We start from the raw sequence: 26,497 nt of genomic DNA on the forward strand, positions 1-26,497 counted from the left end.
CGTTTCCCTAGATAATTGTTATACCTCATAATTATCAATAAATGTCTCTTATTAACTATAGATTCGTTAGTTCGAATGCTGTATAATATCTATTATATATTTATATTTTAATATTATTAAATATTGTTTAAATATTATTTAAGACATTATACTCAATTATGTTAAGCATTTTACCAAGTTTATCATTTTAAATACCTATATATAGGTACCTAGTAATTATTGAATGAAGTTTTAAAAGACTTATCACCCATACAACACAAATTAATTAAATGAAGCGTAACAAAATGGAAAGGATGCATAACATGGTTCAAATTATCGCAAATTTTGCTATATTAAAACAAATAATTGATTAATTTCAATAAAAGAAACTATATGACTATATATTTATAAATTGTTGACTGTTTCCCACACCTATGACCAATCTATTGCCAAAGAGCATTTGTCGGTAAATAATAACGGTTTTTTTAAAAAAAAATTTTAGTTAATACAAGGGGCTTAGAATTCCAAAGTGATTTTCATGATTGTACATGAACAGACTGACAATAATGTTAGGCTGTTTGCCAGTTTATAACATGCAATTGGGTTCTATTTTTATTATAGCAATCCAATGATTTATAAAAGGATATGAGTATAAAAACCCAACACAACATAATATAATATATAAGGTTTTAAAAGGAATGTATATTATTCAATAGATGCACTATACAATACTTAACCAAACCCAACATTTTATTAGGTACTTATGGTGAATTTACTCAGGTAGGTATAATGTATTACTTTGAAAAAAATGTAGAAAAATAACGTATAGGTACTATAAATTACTAAAATGCATTCATATTTTTAAATTAAAAAATAAATTAATTCTCATAATTTATAGGTTAATACTTATGGCAGAATAAGGATTGACTATTGAGTTATAATAATATTATAATTATTTATTACTATAATCGTTATTAATAATATTGAATGGTGTGAATGGGTACTGATTACAATTTTATTTAAAATCGTTGTGATTTAACTTGATGTATGATTATGAATTTTTTATATTTCTTATTTTTAGTTTCAATCTATTTAAAGCTAAAATTAAGTGTTTTTGAATTATTTTAAGTTTTACTTAACTCTTATTAAATTAATTGTTCGTAGTAATTGAATTTAAAAACAAATAAATTTAGTATCGTTATAATAGGTATACAGACTATACACATTACAGACATACAGTAATAATTCAAATAATATTTGAGAGTTTGTTGTAGAATATTAATCTATTTATTTGTAAGTGGTTTTTAAGTACATGTGTGAGTTTTAAAGCTATATGTACTTAACATTATTGATATAGTAATATTACATTTATATTATATACATAATAGGTATCTATACTAGCCTAACAAATACATTATAGCGTTGATTATAAATACTTATATTTATAATCAATGATTATAGACTTTACATGAGCACACTGTGTTCGGCTTTCCTGTGTTGCAACCACTCGGGGTCTTATGAGTAAACGGGAAAACACCGTGGCTACCCTTGTACCTACCGTATGATAAATAATATACCTAATAGATAATATTTTAAACCCACGCATAAGACTTCGTTTTTATAGGACATCCTTTTTTCTTTTAACGTATGTAGTTAAGCATACTGAAAACGATGGTGAAATCAGAATTTGGCGGTCGGACTTAGTTTTAAGTTATATAATATACTAATTGAAATTTATAGTATTTTCATATATACCCGGCGTGGTCAATCGCTCGCTGTGCTTGCTCGGACAAATAAATCAAAAACATACCTCGAGTTGTTATGTAAAACCACCTTGAATGGATCACGGACTACAAATATAGCTATAACTTAAAAACTAATCTCAAATAACGCCAAATTCTGACTTCACCATCGTTTTCAGCATGCTTAACTACATTTGTTTAAACAGTAAAAATTGAAAAAAAAGGGTGTCTGGTAAAACAGAAATATACTTTTTCTTCAAATTACTTGCAATGAAATATTTTTTTTATCTTAAATGTACCTATATAGTAGGTGCAATTAATTGACTTTGACATGACTTAGCAATTATTTTAAATCAATTACAATTTAAGGATCATTTTTACTACCATATCTCAATATCTGAGTACCTACCAATTTTTGAAAAAGAAAAACACTTTTTATAGGGAACAACTAATACATTATACATACCTTGTTTCGCTTAAAATCTAAAATCAGTTCATACTCTTTATGTATATACGTTTCTATTTTGTTTTTTGGTTATCATGTGTTGATAAAATAAACAATATACGTGCTATAAACATTGAAAAGTCCTTTTATATAATATTATATAGCCAACCCTTCGAAAGCAAGTTCGTTGCACACTATACACATATAGGTACCATTAAGATCCAATAACACGTCGTAAACAATGGGACTAATGGAAACACCACCGTACATCCGGCTTACTTGCTCACCTCTCTCTCTCTCTCTCTCTCTATCTCTACATATATATATATAATATTACATTCACACACACGGTCGAATGGAAATGACGACAAACGTCCGGGAAATAGCGTTCGGCAATAAATCACGGGCGCGCCCGACTGTATGTATATATTGTAACGATTAACGCCACCCTGACGTGCACCTCTGCAGCATTTACACAGTACACACCCTACCTAAAATTCTAGGACCACGTGACAGCGGCGAGTTTTACGCAAATCCTTAACCCCTGCAGCATGTGTGTCAATGCGGGTTGGCTTTTATTTTCTCTGCAGGTTCATTATCTTTGCTCAAAACCAGAAACCATTGACAACGTTTATATAGAATAATTATTATTTTAGTTGCACCTATATAAAGGTAATGTTTAGATATTCTTCATTGAATTGTTACTATCTATCTATTAATAATACATCCCAGCCGAGTGCGGGGTTCGTTTTTGTCTCATATAGCGTGGGATACGTGTGATAACGACTACAGTTTAAATTTGGGTGGACGCGTGGTCAACGATGCAGGCAATTGTTTTATAGATAGTGGTTTTAATAAAGTATGTACCTAGTCAGCTGGTAATTTTTGAGGACGGTACATTATCAACACCATAATATTTTTTTTGTCAATATAAAATGCAATTTTTAATTTGTATTGATTACTGGTAAATGTTATTAGGTTTTTGTTTTGTATACATCTATAATGTTTTACCAGAGAGAGAGAGAGATTAATTCTTTTAAATTTGTTATGGTCGTTAATTGTATCTGAATAGAGTTACTAATTTACTATAATAGTTAAATTCTTCATTTATAATAATTACTAAGTATATCAAAACGGAAATTTATTTTTGAACGCATTTTCATTTTTTCAACCGCATAAAAAAAATAGTCTGCACAACTAATATTGTATCGATGTATGTTACGTTAAGGGGCCCGGTGTCGGTTTTTCAAATTTTCTGCAATTCTATAAAATTTGAAAATATATTTCATATTTTAGTTGCCACCTTAATAATTATAATACCTATCCATTTCTCTACTCCCCGATACCTATTTAGGGTGGGGGGGGGGGGTGATAGGTGTATTATGTCGAAAAAAATTACTTTCACAGGAATAATTCTCAGGCTTTGTAGAATTGTCGGTTTTTGATAACTATTTTTTTATTTGAAAGAAGAATCCTTCCTTCAGGCCGCATTGAACTCCGATTATTTATTATATTTATAATAATAGTATAGAAAAAGATAGCTTAAAATTGTATTATTTTTGAAGACATATATTATTAAGTTTGAGATTGAAATATTTAAAAAAAGAGTTCAATAATGCGGCCTGTAAAAAATTATCAATTTTAGTTTATTTGTTTATTCTGCAGAACAGGATCATTAGTTCGGTAGAGCGTATTTATGTGGACAAAATTACATTGGCACCAGGCGCCTTAACTATTATTTCGATCTTTTAATTAGATGTTCATACAATTATTGTATCTATTATTTTTAAGCAACTGTACTTTACTATACTATACTAAATAATACTATACTGACTATACAAATTAAATTTTAAAAAATCAATGAGTTTTGTTGTTAATTATTAATTCAAGAGTATTAGATTTAATAATTGCGTATTTCTTAATTCTTATGCATAATGTCTTATGTGGGGTCTTATGTATTCAACTTTTTTATTGTAATTTTATCACCTAATTTAAAAGTTATGTACATGGATTTAGAAGTTGAATTTAGACGCGTTTTAGACAAGAAGGCAGTTGAATTTATAATAAGTTACTCTAATTTGGTCAAAGTCTTAAACTTATTTTTGTTTGTAGTTGACCCTAATAATTGTGCTACTAAAATTATAATATCGTAAGAACAAATGAGGATTCACCAATTGTATTGTTTAGAATGTTTAGATTCGCATTATTAAGTCATAATGTGCAAAAGCCACATGGATTTCTTCCAAAAATATGTGTTGAATTTGTGTAATGGGTACCAGATATAGATGTAACTTGTTGGATGTACAAAACAAAAAAAAATAACTCATTAATGTATATCAATACAACAGTTTATTTTAGGTTTTGGTCGGAGCAATTGGTGTACAATAATGTGTGTTATTATTCATATTTTAATTTTGTTGTCTGCTTTTAGTCACCATTCGTCACCATTTAAAGCTTCAGATGATTTTCAGATGATTTTTAAACGATTTCTGGTATAAAATTGAATCTAGTTGTTAATTTGCCGATAAAAATTGAAAGATACCATATGATTTTAAAAATAATCGAAAAAAAAATACGGATAATGGTAATATTTCTGCAACACTAATTTTTAACAACATTTTGTTATGTTGTTGTAATTCGAAAATAAAAAAAACCGTAAACACTTGACATTTTTTCTGAATAATTTTATCAGCATTTTGTATTAGCAAAAAAAAGGCTTGAAAATGTATAACGACGTTTCTCTTAATATGTTGTTCTTTCAGGAATTAATAAACCGTTAAATTAATTTTCTATGAGCGTTTGAAGTTTAAATTATGCTGAAATTGGAAATTCACACGTAAAATAACGAATTATCCTCAAACGACTTGTTATTTGTTGTAATTCAAAAATATTATTCTCAAGGACTTAAAACTTTGCGTCTCTACGTATATTATTATTTACTATGATTAATGCAATTTTCAAAATATTTAGAAATTTAGAGCTGTTTATATTTTATACCTTAAACCACATGAACATATTAAGTTTTCACACCGATCTACGGTATATTGGTATTGGCTTAAGTTAATAAAGATCAGGTATTGTTTTTTTTAGATTTGAAATATAATAATAAGAACCCTTCATACAAGTAAAGCTATTCACAGAATAATAAAAGGGTTTAAATAATTAGGTACTACCTATAGTATATGTTAAATGATAAACTAAAAATATTTTAGTCAATTATTAATAATTTTAATCATTAAATTAAAAAATATCGTTACCTTTCTCCAAGATGACTGATCACCGAAATTAGATGAGAGTCAAATACCCACCTTTCTGTATCTTGTTTATATAGTTTATTTACCGTTTCCGGTCGTGCACTGCACTCCTTCTTATACATATTATATAGTAACCCACTCAAAGTGTGAACAATTATTTTTAAACATCTAATGTCGATTAATTTAATTTTAATTCTAATTGATTTATTTTAAATAATTTTTGTTATATATTGGATTTGGTACTTTACCAATGAACTGTAGGTACATTATTAGTTTACACAATACATTCAGAGATAGCTATTAAGTTACTATTTTCTTACGTAAATAATAAATATTGATCGTATAAAGGATTGATGTGATGTGAAAAATCAATTGATTTCTAACGGATATTCTTCACAGTCATGAACAACGATTTAAATAACAAATAATAATACGGTGTTCGTAGTAAAACATGGCATGGACAATGGTACATGTTATATATTTTGACGAAAAATATCAATATTCACAAATCACAATGTATGTGTAATGTAAATTTTAGAAACGTCTCGGAATGTTCTTTGGTCATAATAGATAATCCCCTCAATTACCTTTTTTTTTTCAAAATTTATAGTAACATTAATCATATTTTTGATGATTAAATTGGTTTTAATAAAAATGTATAACACCATAGATACTCATGACATAGTATACTGACTTATTATTATAATATTTATTCTGATGGTTGTAATATTAACACCTTAGTGGCAACTGGCACTAATTTTATTGCGGTACGGGATGTTGTATCAATAGTCAATATTATAAGTACTGTATTCGACGTTAATTGATCGTTGAATTTAGTTGAATATCTTTAGTACATACATTGGAATTTATATTTTCTCCACTTTATACGCAGCCGTTATTATAGTAAAATATACGGGCGTTTGGCCAACTTGGCTTTTGTTCAGTTTTTGGGCGTATTAGTATAGTTTATCAGAATGAAATATATTGTTTGGGAATAAAAAATTATGAATACCTACTTATAAGTTATAGAGTAAATGTAGTTTATGAGCCGTAAAAATAATAGGGACCTATCCATATCCTATAATTATTTACTTTGTGTTATTACAGAAATCATGAAGAGACGACACTCAGAGGCCTAATGGAATGAAGGAATCTACAGGCTTTTTCGGCGACCCGGTAAGTAATATAAATAACACATAAGTTTAATATAGGTTTTTAACTGATCGATCGTATTCGATATTTCCATCGAGTTTTCATTAGATTAACTTTACGACTTTGAGGGTTGAGTCGAATAAGTACATTCTGCTGGAAATATGAATAACTCGTTCATAACAATGTCGATTGCTAAACTGGTTTGAGTAACACGTAGAATTATTTATAAAAACCTATAGAGTATTATAGATACTTGTAGAAAACCTGTTTATGTTTCCCGCCAATATTTTTGATATTGAAAAGGAACACAATTATTATACCTACTTAATTGATTCTAGATAGGTATGTGACGTAGAATCATAGTATGCATTACAGTATTGAACCATTTATTATATTTTTAATATACCTATACCACAGAATCAAAACTTATAAAAGTATTTGGTGAATGAGAAAAGACAATACCAACAAAAAATAATTTAGAGAAAGTTGCTACATATATATATATATATATATCGTGAGTACTTGTACAATTTATTAGCTATTATAGTCTACATAGATACATTGTATTTACTTTTTAACTACATTTTTAACTTAACCGAATTATTTAAATAAATAAATGAACAGATAATTACACATAAATAATAATAAATAATACAGTAGGTTACCTATATTATTTTATCTATAATAAATCAGTCAAAATATATTATCACCACCCAAGAGATCAACCAGTAGATAAAAGGAGCTGAAATTTTTTAAGTTTTTTCTTTCTTAAAACTAAGTCTCAGTTAGCCGCGTACGGCGTATGCATATGTCATATATATACTCATATACATGTAAATAGTATCTCTTCATAAATAGTACATGTTGTTATATAGATGCTCACAATATTTTTTTACAAATATCTTGTTCATGCTAAATTTAAACCTTTTTATCCGATATTTTCTTTAGTTTTTTTTCCGAGTATCTAAGTGGTATATTTATAGTCTATATTGTTATATGTCTTTATTAAGTTAAACGGACTGAAGACTTGGTTTTATAGATCATATTAAAATATATTAATATATTGGTCACGTGAAGCTATCTTAATATCATAAAGTCTCTATGTAGAGACTTAGATTAAATTAATATACACCGACTGCGAATGTACGATCCATAGCATGTGTCCGAAAGTTAGCGAACCAGAGCAAGGGCCAGCGAACCGTGCAGTTATAGGTATGTTTGCTACGATAATATTGCAGACGTGTTCATTTCCATTCCTTCATATTTTGAACGAAAACGAGTGAACCGCAAAATGTATACACCCGAGTACACATTTCCAATTCAAAACTTAACATAAAATACTATTATTTATCAAAGTTGTTATTGTTTTATTTCCATTTTCATTAGATATAATCGACATCATATTTTTTATAAATATTAAATTGTATATTTGTATGTCGTCAAAATATTTCACTTAGTTAATTTTGTTTTTAAAATAAATTACCTATTGAATGTTTTTTTTTTAAATTTTTTTTTTTAAGAATAACAATCCGTAATTTATTTATTTATAAGCTTTTATGCAGAATATAATTTTATGTTTAATGGTTTTGTTTAAGAAACTATCTATTTACAAAACAACATCAATAATACTATACTACATTCTACAGTAGATATATAGTATACCTACATATATTTAATATAATATGCGTTTGTTACGTCAAGGGTTCTTAACCTTATCTGGGTCACGGGTCACTAATATATTAAATATAGACATGTGCCTCTTTTTCCCCAAAAGAAATGTTTGTATGATTTAAAATCCACTATCCAGACTTATTAAAGAGATATGCAGTGGCAAATGGAATCAAAAATTTAATTTGCATGTAAAAAGTTCACCAAAATTTGATTAAATTTTAAATTTTTTGATTAAAATCTTCGTATCTATTCTATTTCATCTATTCCATTTCTTTTGATCTAAAATCAAAATCATAAAATCTAAATTCATCTTTAACTAAGTATGATTCATACATGCTATATAGTGTCTACTGTCTACCAGAAAAGGATATACGTACCTATCCAGGTCTCCGCTTTTGAATAACCATTCGAAATTTAAATGAAAAGCGTACTTATTTTTGTTATAACTTATAAATGAATTAAAAAGTTGAATTTTAATCACAAAAAAAGGGGAAAGTAGTTAACAGATTTGCTGTAGGTGCATTATGTCTCGTTATCGAGTATATATTAAGTTATATTAAAAAATCAGAAATAACATAGGTATATTACACTGTATTTAGCTATACATAAAATAAAAAAATATTATAATATTTGATGTTCAAACAGTTTTTCGTCGAATTTTCTTGGAAGTGTGAAACGTTTCACGTTTCTCGGCTGGAAGATGTTTAGACCACACAACGATGTAGATAAAATATTTTGTAAAGTGTAGTTTAGTTTGAGAATAGATATTACACTGATATCATTCTACGTGATTTAAAAAAACAACAAAATTATAATTCGTCACTTTTTTCTCGCATTATACCCGCAATGCCTTTTGTTTTGTTTTGATGTTTCATTAACATGTGCGTTTAATATGCGCATATACTCTCTGATGAACTGACAAGTTCACACCCATACATCATTCACAACTGCATTATGTTAATACTTAATTGTAATATATTATATTGCTGAAAAAAAAAACAATAACAATAATTTTCGATGTTGCAATTTACTAGTCATTATTTTTATGATTCCATATTCCTATTACCATGTTTTTTTTTAATGACGAGGTACTACATGCTTTGCCAAAAAAACATACCGAGTATTTGAAGGCCGCATTTCGTTAATGTTGCAGGAGACCAAACATTTCGTTATGTGTATTGTATTTGTATTATACATATACATAATACGCCAGTATTTAAACGCTTGTCCTTGAGTAACAAATAAATTATATGTTCGTTTTGGTTTGGAAGTCTAATGAAAAGTTAAAAAGAAATTTTACACCTCATTTTAGTGCTTCAAATAAAAATCAGTTTTATTTTCATATTTAGAAATAGTTTTGCGATGACGAATGACTAAAAAACCAGTTTTTTTGGATGCTTATTAGTGATACATAATATATATAATAAACAGTAGGTACATAGGTTTACTATACAGTTCTAAAAATTAATTTTTAAAAGATTTAGGTTTTTTTTAAATGGATACTTATATATTTTACTATTTTAATAATAATATTTTTATATCAATAGATCTTTAGAGTTAATCTTAACTCTTAAAGCACGATAACTCGTGTATACATAATATTAGATATATTATATACAACTAAAATGTTTGTATGAGTAGATGTATTTTTATGTTTTTATTGAATTGGCAAAGTTGGGTACCTAAGTTAGTAATTTTTCTTAACTGGTTTAAGTTAAGTATTTTAAGATTTAGACTTTTTGGCAATAAAAAAAGTATTATCATCATGAATCAAACAAAAAATTTTAAAAGTTGAAAATTTCAAATTTCTATAGTTATACATTAATATCTAAGAAAAAGTATATATTAAATTATTTCATGTATAATAATGCTAATATAAATTAATATATTTTAGTGAAATATTTAGACTAATATACTATATATTGAAATTATCATTAGCTTATTGCTTATACTTAAATTTGAATAATAATGGTATAAAAGTGATTGATGAATTCGCTGTAAAATTGTATTTTTCATGTAAATAACTGATGATATCGTTAATGGTATGTTATGACTTTGGTATTTTTTCCTCTATTTGTTTTCCATTAGCAAAAACGGTTTATTCTAATTGATTTTCTGCCCTTATTGACCACAATATGTTACTTTTAAATTAGTTATAATAGCGTAAACAGTTATCACGCTTGAGTAATCAAATGTTTTACCGTTATGTTATTAATTTATTGGAATATTTAAAAAATGTTTGTGTAAATATGGTCAAAAAAAGAGACCGTAAAAATTACGAATCCTATAAATAAATGTAAGCAAAGTTTTAGGTCTTGTGTAAAATTCGTTCGATAAATAATTGAGTTTGCCCGTTTGAAAGAGTGATGAGTTTTTAATTTCTAATCATTCAGCGTTTTCGAAATCAATTCTCGGGGCTTGTAATTTATGTCATTGTTGGAGATCTGATAAAATCTGAACGATATGAACAACATAATAATATGACGTGTTGCTGCACGACGATTGACGTTTTGGTTGTTGTTTCTATGCGCGCGGTGATTGGGGTGAACAGTACACGACCAGTAACTGCCGCCGTAACGCGCATGTGTCCGTCGGGTCTGTCCAGATCAGAATCACGCATTAGTAAAATATTTTTACAGGTGTTTAGGGTATTCGCCTTTTCTAGTCGGTTCAGAAGGTGAGAAGGCTTCGTCGGATTGAAAACATCGCCGAAAGATCTGATCGTCTGAAAGCAACGTATGCTGCTGATCGATAATAACAATAATAATAACAACGCCCGCAAACGACATAAACACGGCGTGCGGACGCACCGCACACAAACCAACCTTGCTCCACACAGATGACCCTCGGCCGCCACCGCCGCGCATTCTTGCCGGATTATTGGAATTCCACACCTGAACGACATGCGGTGCGTGCGCCCCACCCGAAGCGGCGGCGGCAACGGTAACCGGTGGGGCGCGAGACCGGTGTCGGCTCGGTCGGCGGTGGCGGCCCGGACCGTGGTTGCTAAGCCCGTACAACACGCGTGTCCCGTACAATAATATAGTCGTGCGCCGCGTACCGGTTCCCATACGTGCCGCCCGGCTGTACTGTTCTCTCGTCCGCGGACCGTATGTTTCGCGCGCGTATTTCTCCGATCACAGCCGCGGTCGTTTTTCGATACCGCTCGTCGCAGTATTTACTACTACTACTACCACTACGACTACGACAACAACAACAACTACTTCTACCATGACTGCTTACTAGGTACTACCACCGCCGCCACTACCATCACCGAGTCGGCGGCGTTTGTCGCCGGCACCGCTGCCCGCGCAGGTTTCCGTCGCGTTCGTTTTGAATGCCGCCGGTACGCGACCGCCGCCGCCACCACCGTCGTCGTCGCCGCCGCCGCCGGAGACTGATCCGCCTGGAACCACCGCCGCCGCCGCCGTCATGGGAATATTCCGGTGTCCGTTGATCAGGTTCAGTCAGCGGCGGGCCAGACAGCGCCGGTTGCCGGAAGAGACGTCGTCGCGATCGCCGTCTGGAGGCACATCGAAACCGCCGCACGCCGGCGCGACAGACGTCCCGGCGGTTCTCTCGTCGCCCTTACCGCAGACGCCGGCCGCCCGCACTACCTTCCGCACCACGACCCACAACGCCGCCGCACCTCTCGCACGCAAAGTCAGTACCACTTGTAATGATGTGTTGATGACGATTATTATAATATTATAATATATATCTACCTAATAACGTTTTTCCAAATTTAAAATGTTCGCATCTCGTGTGTTGGGTGGGAAATCGGACGACAGAATGATTTTAGTAGGCGCCTAATACACAAGTATCACCACGCAAGACGTTCGAAAAATTTCATAGAGATTGTAGTGTAGGTATACCTGGGGTGGTATTCGCCAACCTACATGGCTACAGACCGGCAACAGAACATTAGGTACCTAACCCAAGAAACGCTTATTAGCCGCTCTTTTTTAAACTTCAACCATTTAAATCGTCATCGTGGTGTCTGGTATAAAATATTATCGTGCACGCAACGACTAAAATCTCTCAAATTTCGTACTCCACTAATAGAATTGAAATAATATTTTATTTCACGGTATACGATTACAGTCGTGGTTAAAAGAAATTTACATATTTAGATATTTTTTTATGCCGTCATCAAATTTCGTATTCCGCACGATTAGTGCTGCCACGGCCGTGCTGCACACGATTTTAGGCCCTGCGTATGCGTCATCCGACTTATCGGTTTGTGTTGTTTCGTTTAAAAAAATTATTACATACGTCGACGGTTATTTGTTGCTTGTTGTGATTTAATCGTTTCAACTATCCGCCGAGTAGTCACAAAGCGAGTTTACGATACCTCATTTGTCAATTTATTTTCAACGCACTATAATAATATTATATATCCGAAACACTCGTAAATTGTATCTATAAACTGTCTCAGGTACACATTAAGTATATATTTATTATATGACGTTTATCTACACACATTCTCGAAAAAAATTATCAACAAATTAATTGTTAATAATATTAAACATGGTCTCGACAATGCTTGTAATGTCTTGCAAACAGCATTTTTTAAAAGCAGAACGTTTGAATCTCGTTGTATATAATATATATATATATATAATAAATTATTTATATTTTAAATGAAAAATTTGTACAAGTTAGTTATCCTGTATAATGTATAATATTATCGTTTACTGCAGGTAAGGAGACGTAAAATTCGAATACGTTTTTGCAGTGGTAATTCCGGTTGATTATACACAGAGAATATTGTTGTTTGATCAGTTTTATTCAGTAATAATTGTATGTATTTATGTGAGTGTAGCATAGAGATTCAAACCAAATGTCAAAAAACATGAAATACAATTTAAAATATTAACATATAGTTTGATGCAAAAAGTTTTTGAATTTCGATTATAGGTAAACAAAACATGTATAGCGCTCATAGAATTGGGGAGGTGCTTAAAAATTTTAAATTAATGATAATTTCATATTGATGAGTGTTCGGAATATAAAATTTACCTCATGATATATTTTTCTGCATTTGCAGTTTAAATTGTGTAAGTGTGGTGTTTACAAATGTCCCTAGTATATAGAAATGTATAAAATATATAAATATCATGTAATTCTTAAAATATAACAAGTACTATTTGTACTAAGTAGTATAAAATTAATTGATTGAACATAATATGCACTATGATGCACCATGGTATGTGTGGGATTTTGAATAAGTCGAAAAAAACGCTTGATCTAAATTTATTGTTGAGCACGAAAACAACAACTCTGTTATATTATATCCAATGGCATTGTTACAACGCGAAGTATGTGCATAAAAGCACACGTGCAAAAATTGACTTACGATAATAAGGAGATTGACGTGTATTATTACTGCAGTCTACGATCGACTATTATAGTTATACGTGCAATAGCCAATAATATTGCAAATATATTTTACTCAACCACAGATATGTGATGTAAAATGTCGACGAATACTAATATTACGATATGCTGTCTGGTTAAAATATAGTTCGGAGTGTTCCAATATGTATGTTGCACCCTGTATATTATGCACACATACGCTACAGCAATATAATATGCTTTGGAATTCCACGCCGACGCACCCCCGCCTCCCACCCAAGAACCCTCGTCGCTGTTTAAAAATCCATTTGTATATCTTGACGGAGGTCCAGTATATTCGAAACCGGTTCCAACACGTGGTCCACGCCGCGGTAACCATCTGAGATTACCTTTTCCATGGGATTCCACAGCAGCCTGCAGTCTTTACGCGGCAGATTCGGGTCCATATGTTTGGTATTATTTCCCCTTCTCACTGTTATGCTACATACCTACTTTTTCTTTTTGGCGCCACACCGCGCGCCAATTCGCTATTCAATGTGTAGTAGTTATTCTACACGGGGGACTGAATGTATATTTAAGAAAAAAAAATTTGGTAGACATTCACAGTTCACCTTCCGTAAAAACCGTACCCTCAAATCGTTTTAAGGCAATTCACTGGAATTGACCTTTTATCGATCGTAATGTCTACGACATTATCTATGTTCTGTAACAGATCAGATTATACACGTTTTTATTTTAAAATTCAATTCTTATTACAAATTAACCATCATTATTTTATCTTGTTATTCTGTATTCAGCGGGCAGATTGTACAAATTATATGTTCCATTAGTCGTTGCAGGATATTATTTTGTTTAATCGTTCCTTTAAAAGTCGTATTTAGCAATAATCTAACGATTTATCTATTAAAAATAATATATTTTGTTTTTGTGGTTAAAAGGAGAAAGTAAAATATTGTGTGTAATTATAATACATTTTCGTAACTAATTCACTGCAGTTAAAATAATGTCAATCATGTTGTTTTTTTACACGGTTCGTTGTCATTTTCACTTTTTTCCAATTTAACCACACGATAACGTACGTAAACTGCGTTGGTTATAGAAAGTGAATTTTGGCGTAGTTTTATAAATATTTGTTTTCTTTTCAAAATTAAGAAAAAAGTAATTTTTAACATTCAGCTAATATATATTTATTATTCTATAAAAAATGAAATTTACTTAAATAATTGTATAATTTTAAAAATTGATTAGCACTCTACTTTTGTTTTGAGAATTTACTATTTGTAATATTGTATTTAACTCTAATTAATTATATTTACACAAAAACATCGAGTTACTGTTAGTTAATGGAAATCATTACTATTATATGATCTTATATGTTTCGTGTACAGTCAAACAAAAAATGTATTATGGAAGTACCTTAATATTAGAGTAGGTATACAGTCAATGTGAATAATTAAGAATTTTTATTGTAACATTTTTTCTAATTATTAAATTATTGTTTCTTAAAGTTCCACTTATATATTGTTACTAATTTTATTATTTTATTATTGATATGTTATTTTAAATCGCATGTTTTAAAGCCAACAAGCTTGAATACTTAAACTTTGAAATTTAATTGAATAACTTATTTTAATGAATATATAATGAAAAATAAAATGTTTGTATGCCTTACGCTACATAAATGTATTATAAATAAGTAATTGGTTACCTTACAATCACTGTAAAATCATTACCTACACTTTATTTTGATAAAATTCTTTATATATAAAAAAAAAAAATGTTTTTTTTGCTATTTGTTTGGAAGATGCGTTTTTATTAAGAGTTTTGAATTCTTTGAAGAAAACGGGTTGGTACATAATTTACACAGGAAGTCGTTTTCACACGCAAACATGTATTTCTCTGGAAATAATCAAAAAGGTTGAGTATTTCCTGCAAAAAGAGAGAGGGATAAATTTTAAAACAATAAGCTTCTATTTTTTACATTTACTAGTGTTTTGTCTATTATATTAGATAGCTTTATTTCTAAAGAAAATATTAACCGTGTTGTATTATAGGTATAGACTGTTAGAGATGGACTTTAAATTGTCAACTGTTGATGTATGTTTTAGCTATAAACGTACTGTTAAAAAAAATGTATTAGCTGTAATTTATTTAAAAGATAAAAAAAAAATTGTATGCATGTACGTATATCGTATAACAACATTACATAACAATATTTCGTAGGAACTTTCTATGCCATTGAATATTTTGAGGTGGTTTAAATTTTTGATTACAAATATGCTATTTAAGCTGAGGAATAATACATTCGTAAAATTGCATTCTATAAGCTTTTGAACAGAGATGAATATATAAGTATAAGTAAAGTATTGTAATACTTGGTTTCATAAATAATTGCACTTGGCAAACATACCTGCAGGGGTGCAGAAATTTACCACAGTTTATGAACTCGTTCAGTAAGCTTAGCGTCCTCAAATAAGACTTTTATAATCATTCTAAATTTTCAAATTATTATTAACTATCTTAAGCGACTAAATATTTGTAAGAGTGTACAAATTTGCGATAGTAATATCTCTGAAATTAGCAAATTTTAGCTAACCTTAATTCAATTTTAATATAACATAGAATTTCAATCATAAATTTGATAAACAAAAATTACAAAACTTTATTTATATGAAATAATTAAAAATATTTGACAAAACGCCTATCACTGACAAAATAATTTATTAAATATTAATATACATATATTTTTTTTATCTCACTGCTATTCGAACATTTATAATACAAGTTAAATATTTTAAAAATAATTTCCAATTTAATACATTTATATTTATATAATTTCAAACGGGCCAGGCCCAATTACATAAGCAGTATACAAAAAACAATCATTCAATATTTAAATGATAAATCTAAAATATAAAGAAAAAAAATTGTCATCGATAGATTAAAATTTCGTTGCAATAGTTATCTATTAAATCTCAGTTTAAATCATTAATTTTTCTTTTGTCACCTCACAAACTATATTATACAGTTGAAAGAACAAAGATACATTCTGCATCTCCATCGAATTATACGAGGGGGGTGATTGCACCCCATATTGCCACCAATATTGTCGCCTATATTATTGTATAGTTAAATGTCTTAATACTTTCCATTACGTTATATTACTAAAGTTATCTCTTAATATCTACTTTATAGATAGTATGGGTAGATAAGTACAAAGGTACCATAAAAATGTCTTTTTAGTTTATTAGTTTAGGTATGTATGTTTTGTGTCTGTTTGGTGTATAATTTTCAGTATGTTTTCAACCATAAATTGGAAATAATTTCATATATAACATTATGTAGCAATGTTAGGGCGCTTCACAAAGTCAAGCCAGTAACACTTATTTTTAAAGTGTCTTTCGCGTTGACATTTTTAAGTGGACGGAATTAGACCCGTCTCCCTCTTAGTTTTTCCCACTACAACTAACAAGTCGGTCTCCCGGCTGATACACACCAGTGAGTTCAGTTTATTTTTCCCCCGTCGTTAATGATCCGTCGTAGTTTTCTGTTCCTGATTTTCCTTACAGCGGCCGACCAACTAAGAGGGTATAGAATATATATCTTATAACTTTTAAAAATTGTTTAAAAACATTTGTTCATTGTGTTTACCAAATAGTTTTGATAACGCCCGACGACGACAAAGAGAAAAACAAGAATTTACATTTTCAAAATAATACTGACGGGTAAAAAGAAGATTTTACGTAGATATTTTACGACCGGAAACGTTTTTTTAACCCTTTGCATCACCTCCCAGCAGTTTATCCGGATAACCAGTGATATTTTTTTTACCAACCACATTGTGCGTATAAATCCCCTATTGTTTTATTTCATTTTATTTCATTTTATTATAATTAAATTGTAAAACAAAGAGATTTAATGAAAAATGCGCACAACGAAATATCCATCAGCACTGATAGGCCATGTGGATAGTATACCCTTTTAGTTCTCCGGTGGGATTATTGATAACAGAGATCATACATTTATATTATTTCATTTGCTGTTCGGCAGTTCACAAGTTAACACTTTAGTAAACGTGTCAAGCTTATAAATTATATATAATAAATATTATGTGTTGTAAGTAAGTAAGCATAACCAGTCTAGTTAAGTTTTTTTTAATTTTGAAATTTGAATTTCTATCTAACTTGGTATATACACATTTAAAATATTATAAAAATAGCTGTTCTCTTTAAATAGTTTCTTAAATAGTTTAAAAATAATCAACGCATGTTTGTTGACTTTTATTTTTCACTCACTTGTTTTTGTTAAGTTGTTTTGATTTCTTTTAAAACATATGTTTCTTTATATTATATATATTATACAGTATATTCAGTATATATAGTAAACAATTTCTAATTTATTGGAACTCGTTTGGAAATTCTGGGGAAATATCTTCTTTTATGTTTATTATGCTTATTATAATACAATTTTAATATGTTTGAAACTATTTAGTCATACAATGCCCGTGTGTCCTTATTACAATATAATCATAATGTATTAATGATATCTTTATCTTCATAAAATATTGAGTATTCGGACTTGTTTTAGTTTATACGATATGTCTGAGACAACGAATAATAAATTCGTTTAATATTGTTCTCTAGCATCGTTTAACGTATATAATATACTTATATACACATACATGCACTGAAGAAGGTAAACATACACTCATACACTCACTCACTTGTCGTCGTCGGACTATTGTCGAGGTCGTGACCGCATCATTCCCTCTTACTGCGACGTTGTTGTGAAACGTCAGTAGGTGACTCACACATCTAAAAAATAACTTCGCATCTTCACGTTGAATATGGCATGTACACCGATGGCTGAAACGTTAGGCGAAGAAGTTAGCCGAATGAAACGTACGCTCAAATGGTCCGGATACAAACACGTGAGTTTTTCTCCATTCAAATCGTAGGTATAATATAGTAGTTTTTCTAACAACAATAAAAATGGGTATTGGTTGTTAAAAAAAAAAAAAAAAAAAACAAAGAAATCAGCTGGAAAATCTGCAGAATGAAAGAGAAAGTAATTTACTATTGGAACGATTATGACACGGATATAATGAATTTTCACGCTGGCGAAACAATTATACGGTGCGAAGGTCCAGAGCGAAAATTGGTTTTGCTTTGCCTAATTATTTACGACAGCTAGAGATTGCGGAACGGCGATTACTTTTTCTTCTCTCTGCTACCGGTTTTTCGCTGAATATGAATAACTGATCAAAGCCCTAGTGTAGGACATCTTTGCCGTTGCTTAATCAAGACTGATAACGAGAATGCTTCGAATACACAATATTTCTCATATGATAAATTAGTTTGTACATTTTACTCAAACAGAAAAACACCACTGAGATAATTATACAAATCCGACAAGAAAAATTTAGATGAGGACATAATGTATTATTATGTATAACAAAATTAATTTGGCAGGCAATTATTTTCCTAATAGTATATGAGGTGCAAAATACCATATAGGACTTTCATATTATTCTTTTTGTATCTCTTAATAATATAATATTACGATTTTCTGAAATCGAAGTGCCTAAGTAAATATTTTTATAGAATACTATATTATAGTAATTTCGATTTTTGGTATAACGATGTCTGTGAAATATAAAACCATTACGATTTAAAAATAATGCATTTTTAACATTACATTGAAAACTATAATATATATAGAATTATAGAGACTCACACTAAATAATTTCTAACACATAATAATGGTACTTATATAGTTATAATATTTGTCCACGTAGGTATTAACAAACAGTTAACAATGTCATAGCACTAACCATAGAGACTGTAAAATAATTATTAAAATATTTTTGTATTTTGGTATCGAGGATGATAGGTTTAAGTGTAGACGAAATGATAACTGTTTTATTCCGATCTATGATTGACTATTTACTAAGTTATTAAATCAATTTTTAAAAAACTAGAAGCTCGATCTGCTGTAGGTACAGTAGGTTTCAAGTGTATCTCGTCATTGAGTAGGTAACTGTAATTGATGTGTTAAATTTGAATTCAATGATATATCATTGAACATAAAACATGATTATTAGCTGAGACGGCCAGCCTCTATTTCTAAAGATATATTGTAATATATTAAACACCGATTTATATTATTATTTTTAGTACGGTAGGTTGAACTAATTTATTTATGATTTATATATTTTGAATTAAAAAAATATATCTTTACCTATAATCACCTATATAAAATATCATAATTGTTCGTTTAAATATTCAATGTCGTTTAAATTTGAACTTCAAATGTCTATTAAAAATAATTGTACCTATACGAGTATATTTTCGATATTTTTCAATAGCAGTATGAAAAAAATACGTGAAACCTTGAAATACATTTTCAAGCCTAGGTGTTGAAATTTAAATTGTTATGAATTATCTATGACTACGGAATAATTTTCCAATTTTCATATTTAAATTAATTTTGTAAAAAATTGAAGTTAAAAAGGTTATAAAAATCTATGTATTAGATACTATAGACATTTGTTATTTTAATATTGCTTTAACAGTACAACTATTATGAAGAACCCTGTATTACATTTTCAAGCATTTTGACTGAAAAAAGAATTTATCAATGCAAATAAAAAAGTAGATAATTTAAGATGTCTACAATTAGCCCAATCTTTTGTTACTTTATTATAATGTCTAGAAAATGCTAGTATAATTAGGTTCGTTGTATGAAAAGGTTTAGCTTAAAATTAGTCTAAATATTTTGAAATTTCATTGTGTGTAAGAAATAACAATTTACGTAATTGCAAAAAGTTTAAAGTTCATCGATACGAATAATATTTTTTTGAATTACAACAAAGTTCCTAAAATTGATGGAGGAAAATTCGTTTTTTTATGTTTAAATAAACATTCAAATATTTGTAAAGTAAAAAAAAAAAAATTGAACACATATATTTGCAATACTATTGAGTGATGAAGTCAAAAATAAAAATAATAATAATAACACCATCAATATAATAAAACTAGCAATACATTCAGTCTGCGCTCAGAATCTAAAATATATATAAATGTGCAAGTAATTATTGGTCTACCGTATATATTGAATTATAACAATCAAAATCATAATTTACAAAAGTTCTTCAGTAGGAGGTAGGAATTTACATTTTTATGATTCAGTTCGTTATAAAAATTAATAATAATTTATGCCATTTACTTCCCTAATTAATTTTATGGTAGTCTTGTTTCGCAATCGAGGTTTACCTTATTTTTACATGCAATATTTCATGTAAAGTTTCTCGTCTGTGTAATAGAATGTTAGTCGACCGTAAATTGTACCGGACAAGACATTGTTCAATTTGCCAGATCGGTGACTAAAAAATTAATTTATACCTACTTTGAAAATGTATCAAAACTTTTTTTTTCATTCTATTAAAATACTTTCTTTACGTTTTTATAAATACTCAAAAATCACTAAACTGTTTTACTAGTAAATAAATACTTGAATTATTTTGACCTATTAGTATATAAATTTATACATTTTCATCCACGGATAGATATTTAAATAGAATTACATTTTTAAAATAATTTTTGTAAATGAAAACATTATAATTATTCTATATATAGGTACTAACTTAACCTACTATAGCATGTTTTTGTTCAACCAAAAACCGATAAAAGTACTTCAAGACCTTTGAATTACACACCAGTAACATATCAAATCTACTCTTTTTTTCATATATTTATTTTAAATTGAGTTATATGAATTTGAATAAAATTGTCACAAATTATGGCCACAGAAATTGTATTCCTTTTAATAAATTCCTTAAGAAGTGTTCGATGAATTGTTTTTTTATTTTTGTTTGCACAAGGGTTATAAACGCAGATTTTAAACGATTAGATAAATAAAATTATTTTTAAACATAAATATACAGGTTCGGTTAAGTTCGTAATTTAGTTTTCACAAACTATTGGTTCAATTTATAATTTATATCTTATCAGCTTACAACTGTTTGATACCTTAATAATTCTTCAATGTAGCTATTTTTATACTTTATATGGTTATACCTACTTTAATATTTTCTTAGAAATAATTCTTCAAATGTTAATAATTTTTTTATAAAATGTTTTTTTATTATTATTCATATAACAATATAATATTATATATTACGCTAAAATATTACTGAAGGATTTTAGTTTATTCTTTGGTTGTTGATTTATGCATTACATTGTATAATAATAATAAAAAAAGTTAAAACCACGAGTAAAGGATTTTTTTGTGTTGAACATTCTGATATTGACCTGTAGCAAGACATGTTATTCTATACTAAGCAGATTAATTTATAACATTATTATTGTCTGGCTGGGGAGATAAAATACCGGTCGTGTTCGACAAATGGATCAGCTTTACCAATTGATAGATACTAGGGTGTGATTCCACAAACAGCATTAACACGTCATTGCAAGGGAACAAAAAACTCTTTGAATTACGTCGTAAAGGGACTTAATATAAAAGATTATCTTTCATTATTTACAAAAATGAGCTTTTGTTGTCGTTTTAATAGAAAATCTGTAGTTGTAGAATGTGAAAAATATAACTATTTAAAATCGGTTATTTATTTTAATTCTTGCTGTCATAGACATTTAAATATATTTTTTCCGAAAAATCTTTAAAAATGTTTTGATAAATGTATACTACTCAACAAAGAAAATAATGCTTCAATGTTTTTAAGCTTAAGTTGTTATTTCAATTTTATTTATATATTTAAGGCCAACTGTATCGTACACAACTATTAATAACGTAAGTTAAATATTAATTAATACCATAAATTATGGTGTTAGCATTTGTTGTTCGTATTATACTTCTTAGTATAGGTACCTGCGTTGAAATCGAAAGGCCAAAGTTAAAGTGCTAGTATATTTGTAAAAATACAAATATGAGCAATATGAAAACGGCGTCTAGCCCGTAATATTATTTTGTACACTTGGTTTTTGGCATAAATATCTTATTTAAAATACACTGCACTACTGCTAATTAATGTTTGTTAATAACGTTGCGAAAATGCGTTAATCTTGATTCTTGGTGTATATTTTTTAAGATAAGCCTAACTGGTCAGACTGTTGCTTAGGAGGTATCTACTTAAGTATTACAATTTTTTGTTTTATTTTATTTTAAATTTATTTTGCGATACAGGTTGAACCTATTAACAACATGATAATAGTGAATCTAAATATAATAATATAATAGATTACGGTTTATATAGAATCTAGGCTGGCTAATATAGAAAATAAAGAGAAGAGTCGGTAATTGCAATGCACAATGAGATGGAAGATTGAAGAGTAAAGAATAGATAATGAGAAACGTGTTGGGAATGGGAAAGAAAAACAAGAACGACGTGAAGGGACACTGAAAGAGACACGAGATAGAAATTCAGGACAGTCGATCTTGGACGAGAGAAGGTTGTTATTAGATATTAAATATTTTCTGAGTGCCAGGAGTGTCTACGATCCACAAGACTGTCCGAGAGAAGAATACGTAGTAGTGTAGTTACAGAGTGGTAGTAGTAGTGAAGGGGTAAAGGTATTTGTTTGTGTGTAGCGAAGGACGAAGGAATTTATACCCTTTCGATCATGCTACGAGCAGAAGTGGTGAAAGCGTCCCAAAGAACAGTGCCATACTCAAGGATATGTCGAATTATGAAAAGAAAGTCTGATCGTTATAGTGGAGTACCTAACCAACCAGTTGAAATTCAGTTATTGCACTAATATAGAATCCAAAAAGTTTGAGTACTTTACAACAAATACTTTGAAAATGCTAAGTAAGGCACTGAGTCAGAGTAAAGCCGAAGTCTTCAATTGAGTCTCTTACAATTTTGAAGGAATATTTTTAACAGAATTCATATTGAATAGGAATATTGTGGTGACAGAAAGTCATAACTGCAGTCTGCAGAGCACCTATGTACCTATACTAAGAAAAGGACCCAATGATTATCTATGTATGAAATGTTGAAAGTTGTCTCGGAGTAGTTGACAATCTGAATTAGATTAAATATTGTTTACTAATTTATTATTTATTATCATAATAATTATAGTAATATTATAACTAAAGTAATACCTACATATTGTTACAATAAGTTTCAGGTTATCTATTCTAATTTTAACTGCAAATTGTAGGACTTGTTTGTTGTTGATCGATTATCCTAGGGAATGATGGAGGTTTCTTATTTCTTTACTTTGGGATGTTGTTTTCATTTCTAGAAGTTTTTGTTTGTCAACATTTAACAAGGAGGTGCTCCTCGGCGTACTTTGACACCGATTATGTGGAAAAGAATGTCATTCGTGTCATATTTTAAAAATATGATATTATGTTCCTTTTACATTATAGGCGCGCCACCGCCGTGATTTCTGGTGCGCTTATTTAGAGGAAGCCAAACACGAAACGTACACCACGCGCTGCGCATCCCACGCCTGTATATATAATATTGTGTGGAGGTATATAATGCCTGTTTGAAATAAGGTACAGTCGTATTATATTGTATTACAATAGATAAAAATATTTGTATAAATATGTTTACAACGGATATTACAGCAAGGATTAAATATGAAATTAAACATGTTACATGTGGGGGAATCCGTGTCGGAGGCACGTCCGAAAATCCCGTGAACTTTTATTTTTATGTGGTATCAACAATCATTAACTTTTTATAAAAGTATAAGTGTAATTATACATATTGATTTATTAAAGTGTTATACGCACTTAACAAGTCGTCAGAAAAAAAAACTGATTGAATAAATAAAATGTCTTATGTACATTCAACATTGTACATATATTTTATTTCAGATAATATTATTTAATAAATCGTCACTGGCGTCAATTCGACTGGGTAGGTACTAATGAAATACCTTTATGTATACAACATACATATAACGTATAATATTATTATTCAATGGCAGTAGCTTCAATTACAGATGGTATTGGATATAGTTATTATTTTCATTTTTTTTTCCAATTTTTTTAATTTTAAAATTATAACCAGTAGGTAAAACATTTTTTTTTGATCCCCGTTTTTGAGAAATTTTTACTCGAACGATATAGTTCTACATTTTTCTGAGATTTGTAGACTTGACTATAAAATAACATTGACAAAATACGCGTTATCGCATTATTAATATGATAAACCTGAGTGAGTATATGTCTGTGTGTTATGTCGATGGTTGATGATTTAATGTTATATTTATCGTGTACCTTTGTCCTTATAATCATCGTACAAAAGCGTGTAATTTATGTGCATGTTAAGACTCAAAGTTAATGATGATTGTCCACAGTATTTTAATGAAAAAAATATTACATTCGATTATTACGAAACGGCTATGTTGAGTATGTTTATTGGCGGATAACATTTTATCGATGTGTAGCAGCTGGCTTTTATCAAATTCCATAAAGTGCTAACCGTTTAACCTGTGTATTGAACTTTACTATGTGTATATTCTAACATTCATTTTTCATGCATAATTTGAACATCAAAGTATAAATTACTATATTTTATAAGGTATTTTAATAAAAATATAGGAGGAGTTAAAGCATAATAAAATATATTGAGAAGTATCAAGTATATAAAACGTTTGGTATAGATAACTTGCTGTATATTTGTCAAAGGCTTCTAGAATCCTTTGAAAAGTTTTCAGTTGGAAAATTCTCATTTTTAAGATATGGTATATTCATTCGTTTTACATTAATGGACATTTATGGCGATCTAGTGAAAATATTAATTACAGATGCTCAGAACCAAAATATGTTCAACCACTAACTTGTAATGAATGCAATCTGCAGCTGTGGGTTATCTTTTTCCGGTGCATTTAATTGTTTATAGTTCTATATGCTATTAATAATGGTAACATAAAATTCATAATATTAGACATGAATGTGAGAAATTATCATTTTCGGAATTCCGGTTATGTCTAAAATCCATTTGACTTTTTTGTATGATATCATGGTATAAATGTAACTTTTTTAAAGCTGGAAACTGTTATTTTGTTAGTTGATAGATTATTATAATTTGTGTTATTATATTTTTTTAATCTTTTTACACCGAAATGTATCGAATATTCGAATTAACTCCATATTATAAACACACTTTGTATTTATGATTCTTATTATTCACCAGCTAACGCCGTACAACATTTGGTAATATTATTACGTTGGTTCGATTATTATTATATAAAAAAAATTACATTCTAGTAATATGATTGTAACGTGAGAAAAACTATAAAGCCATAATTATTTTTATTGAGTTCTTACCTAATTAGGATTTAATTTATTTTTAATGGTTGTTATAATTAATTAAATCATATATTTATTTTACATTCACAGCAGAGAACGGCATAAGAAAAAAAATATTTGACATCTGTACACAGCTAATATAATACGATAGATTCTTTTTCGCTTCACGTTTGTGGTTAGAGTTGAAAGTAAAACTATATCCTCCATAATTATTGATTTCTAACCGAAAATCTGCCAGAGGGATGTAAAAGTTCAGTAATTTTAACTCGTATAGTTGTAGATACAAAAGTCGACAGAAAACGATTTGGAGCTTTGGGTTTATATTACCTAGCTTACTCAGACCAACCCATGGCAATAAAAGCAGTAATCACGACTTAGGTTACAATAAGGAAGTCCATCTCATGTGTTGACATTATAAAATGTATAGATTCGTGAGTAATGTTTTATTAAACATATATGTATATTGTATTTGATTTGGAATTAGGAATCTATTGTGGAATACCCATACTTACTGATGTGATATTGCGATATTGAGTGTTGTAACAATAATATTTATATCGTATTCGATTATTGGTCGTGTACAGAGATTTTTCTTCATTGTGCTA

General features: G+C 29.4%; 1 protein-coding gene across 1 annotated transcript in view; it reads left to right on the plus strand.

Moving 5' to 3' along the window:
- The first annotated feature begins 10,939 nt into the window (after positions 1-10,939).
- LOC132939865 (uncharacterized) overlaps positions 10,940-26,497 on the plus strand; it is an 87,403-nt gene continuing 71,845 nt past the window's right edge. The window contains 1 exon segment of the mRNA XM_061007270.1: positions 10,940-11,906. Coding sequence (XP_060863253.1) covers positions 11,676-11,906 — 231 coding nt within the window. The 5' untranslated portion in view covers positions 10,940-11,675.

The sequence above is a fragment of the Metopolophium dirhodum genome, chromosome 2 (assembly GCF_019925205.1).
Source record: "Metopolophium dirhodum isolate CAU chromosome 2, ASM1992520v1, whole genome shotgun sequence".
Classification (NCBI taxonomy): Eukaryota; Metazoa; Arthropoda; class Insecta; order Hemiptera; family Aphididae; genus Metopolophium; species Metopolophium dirhodum.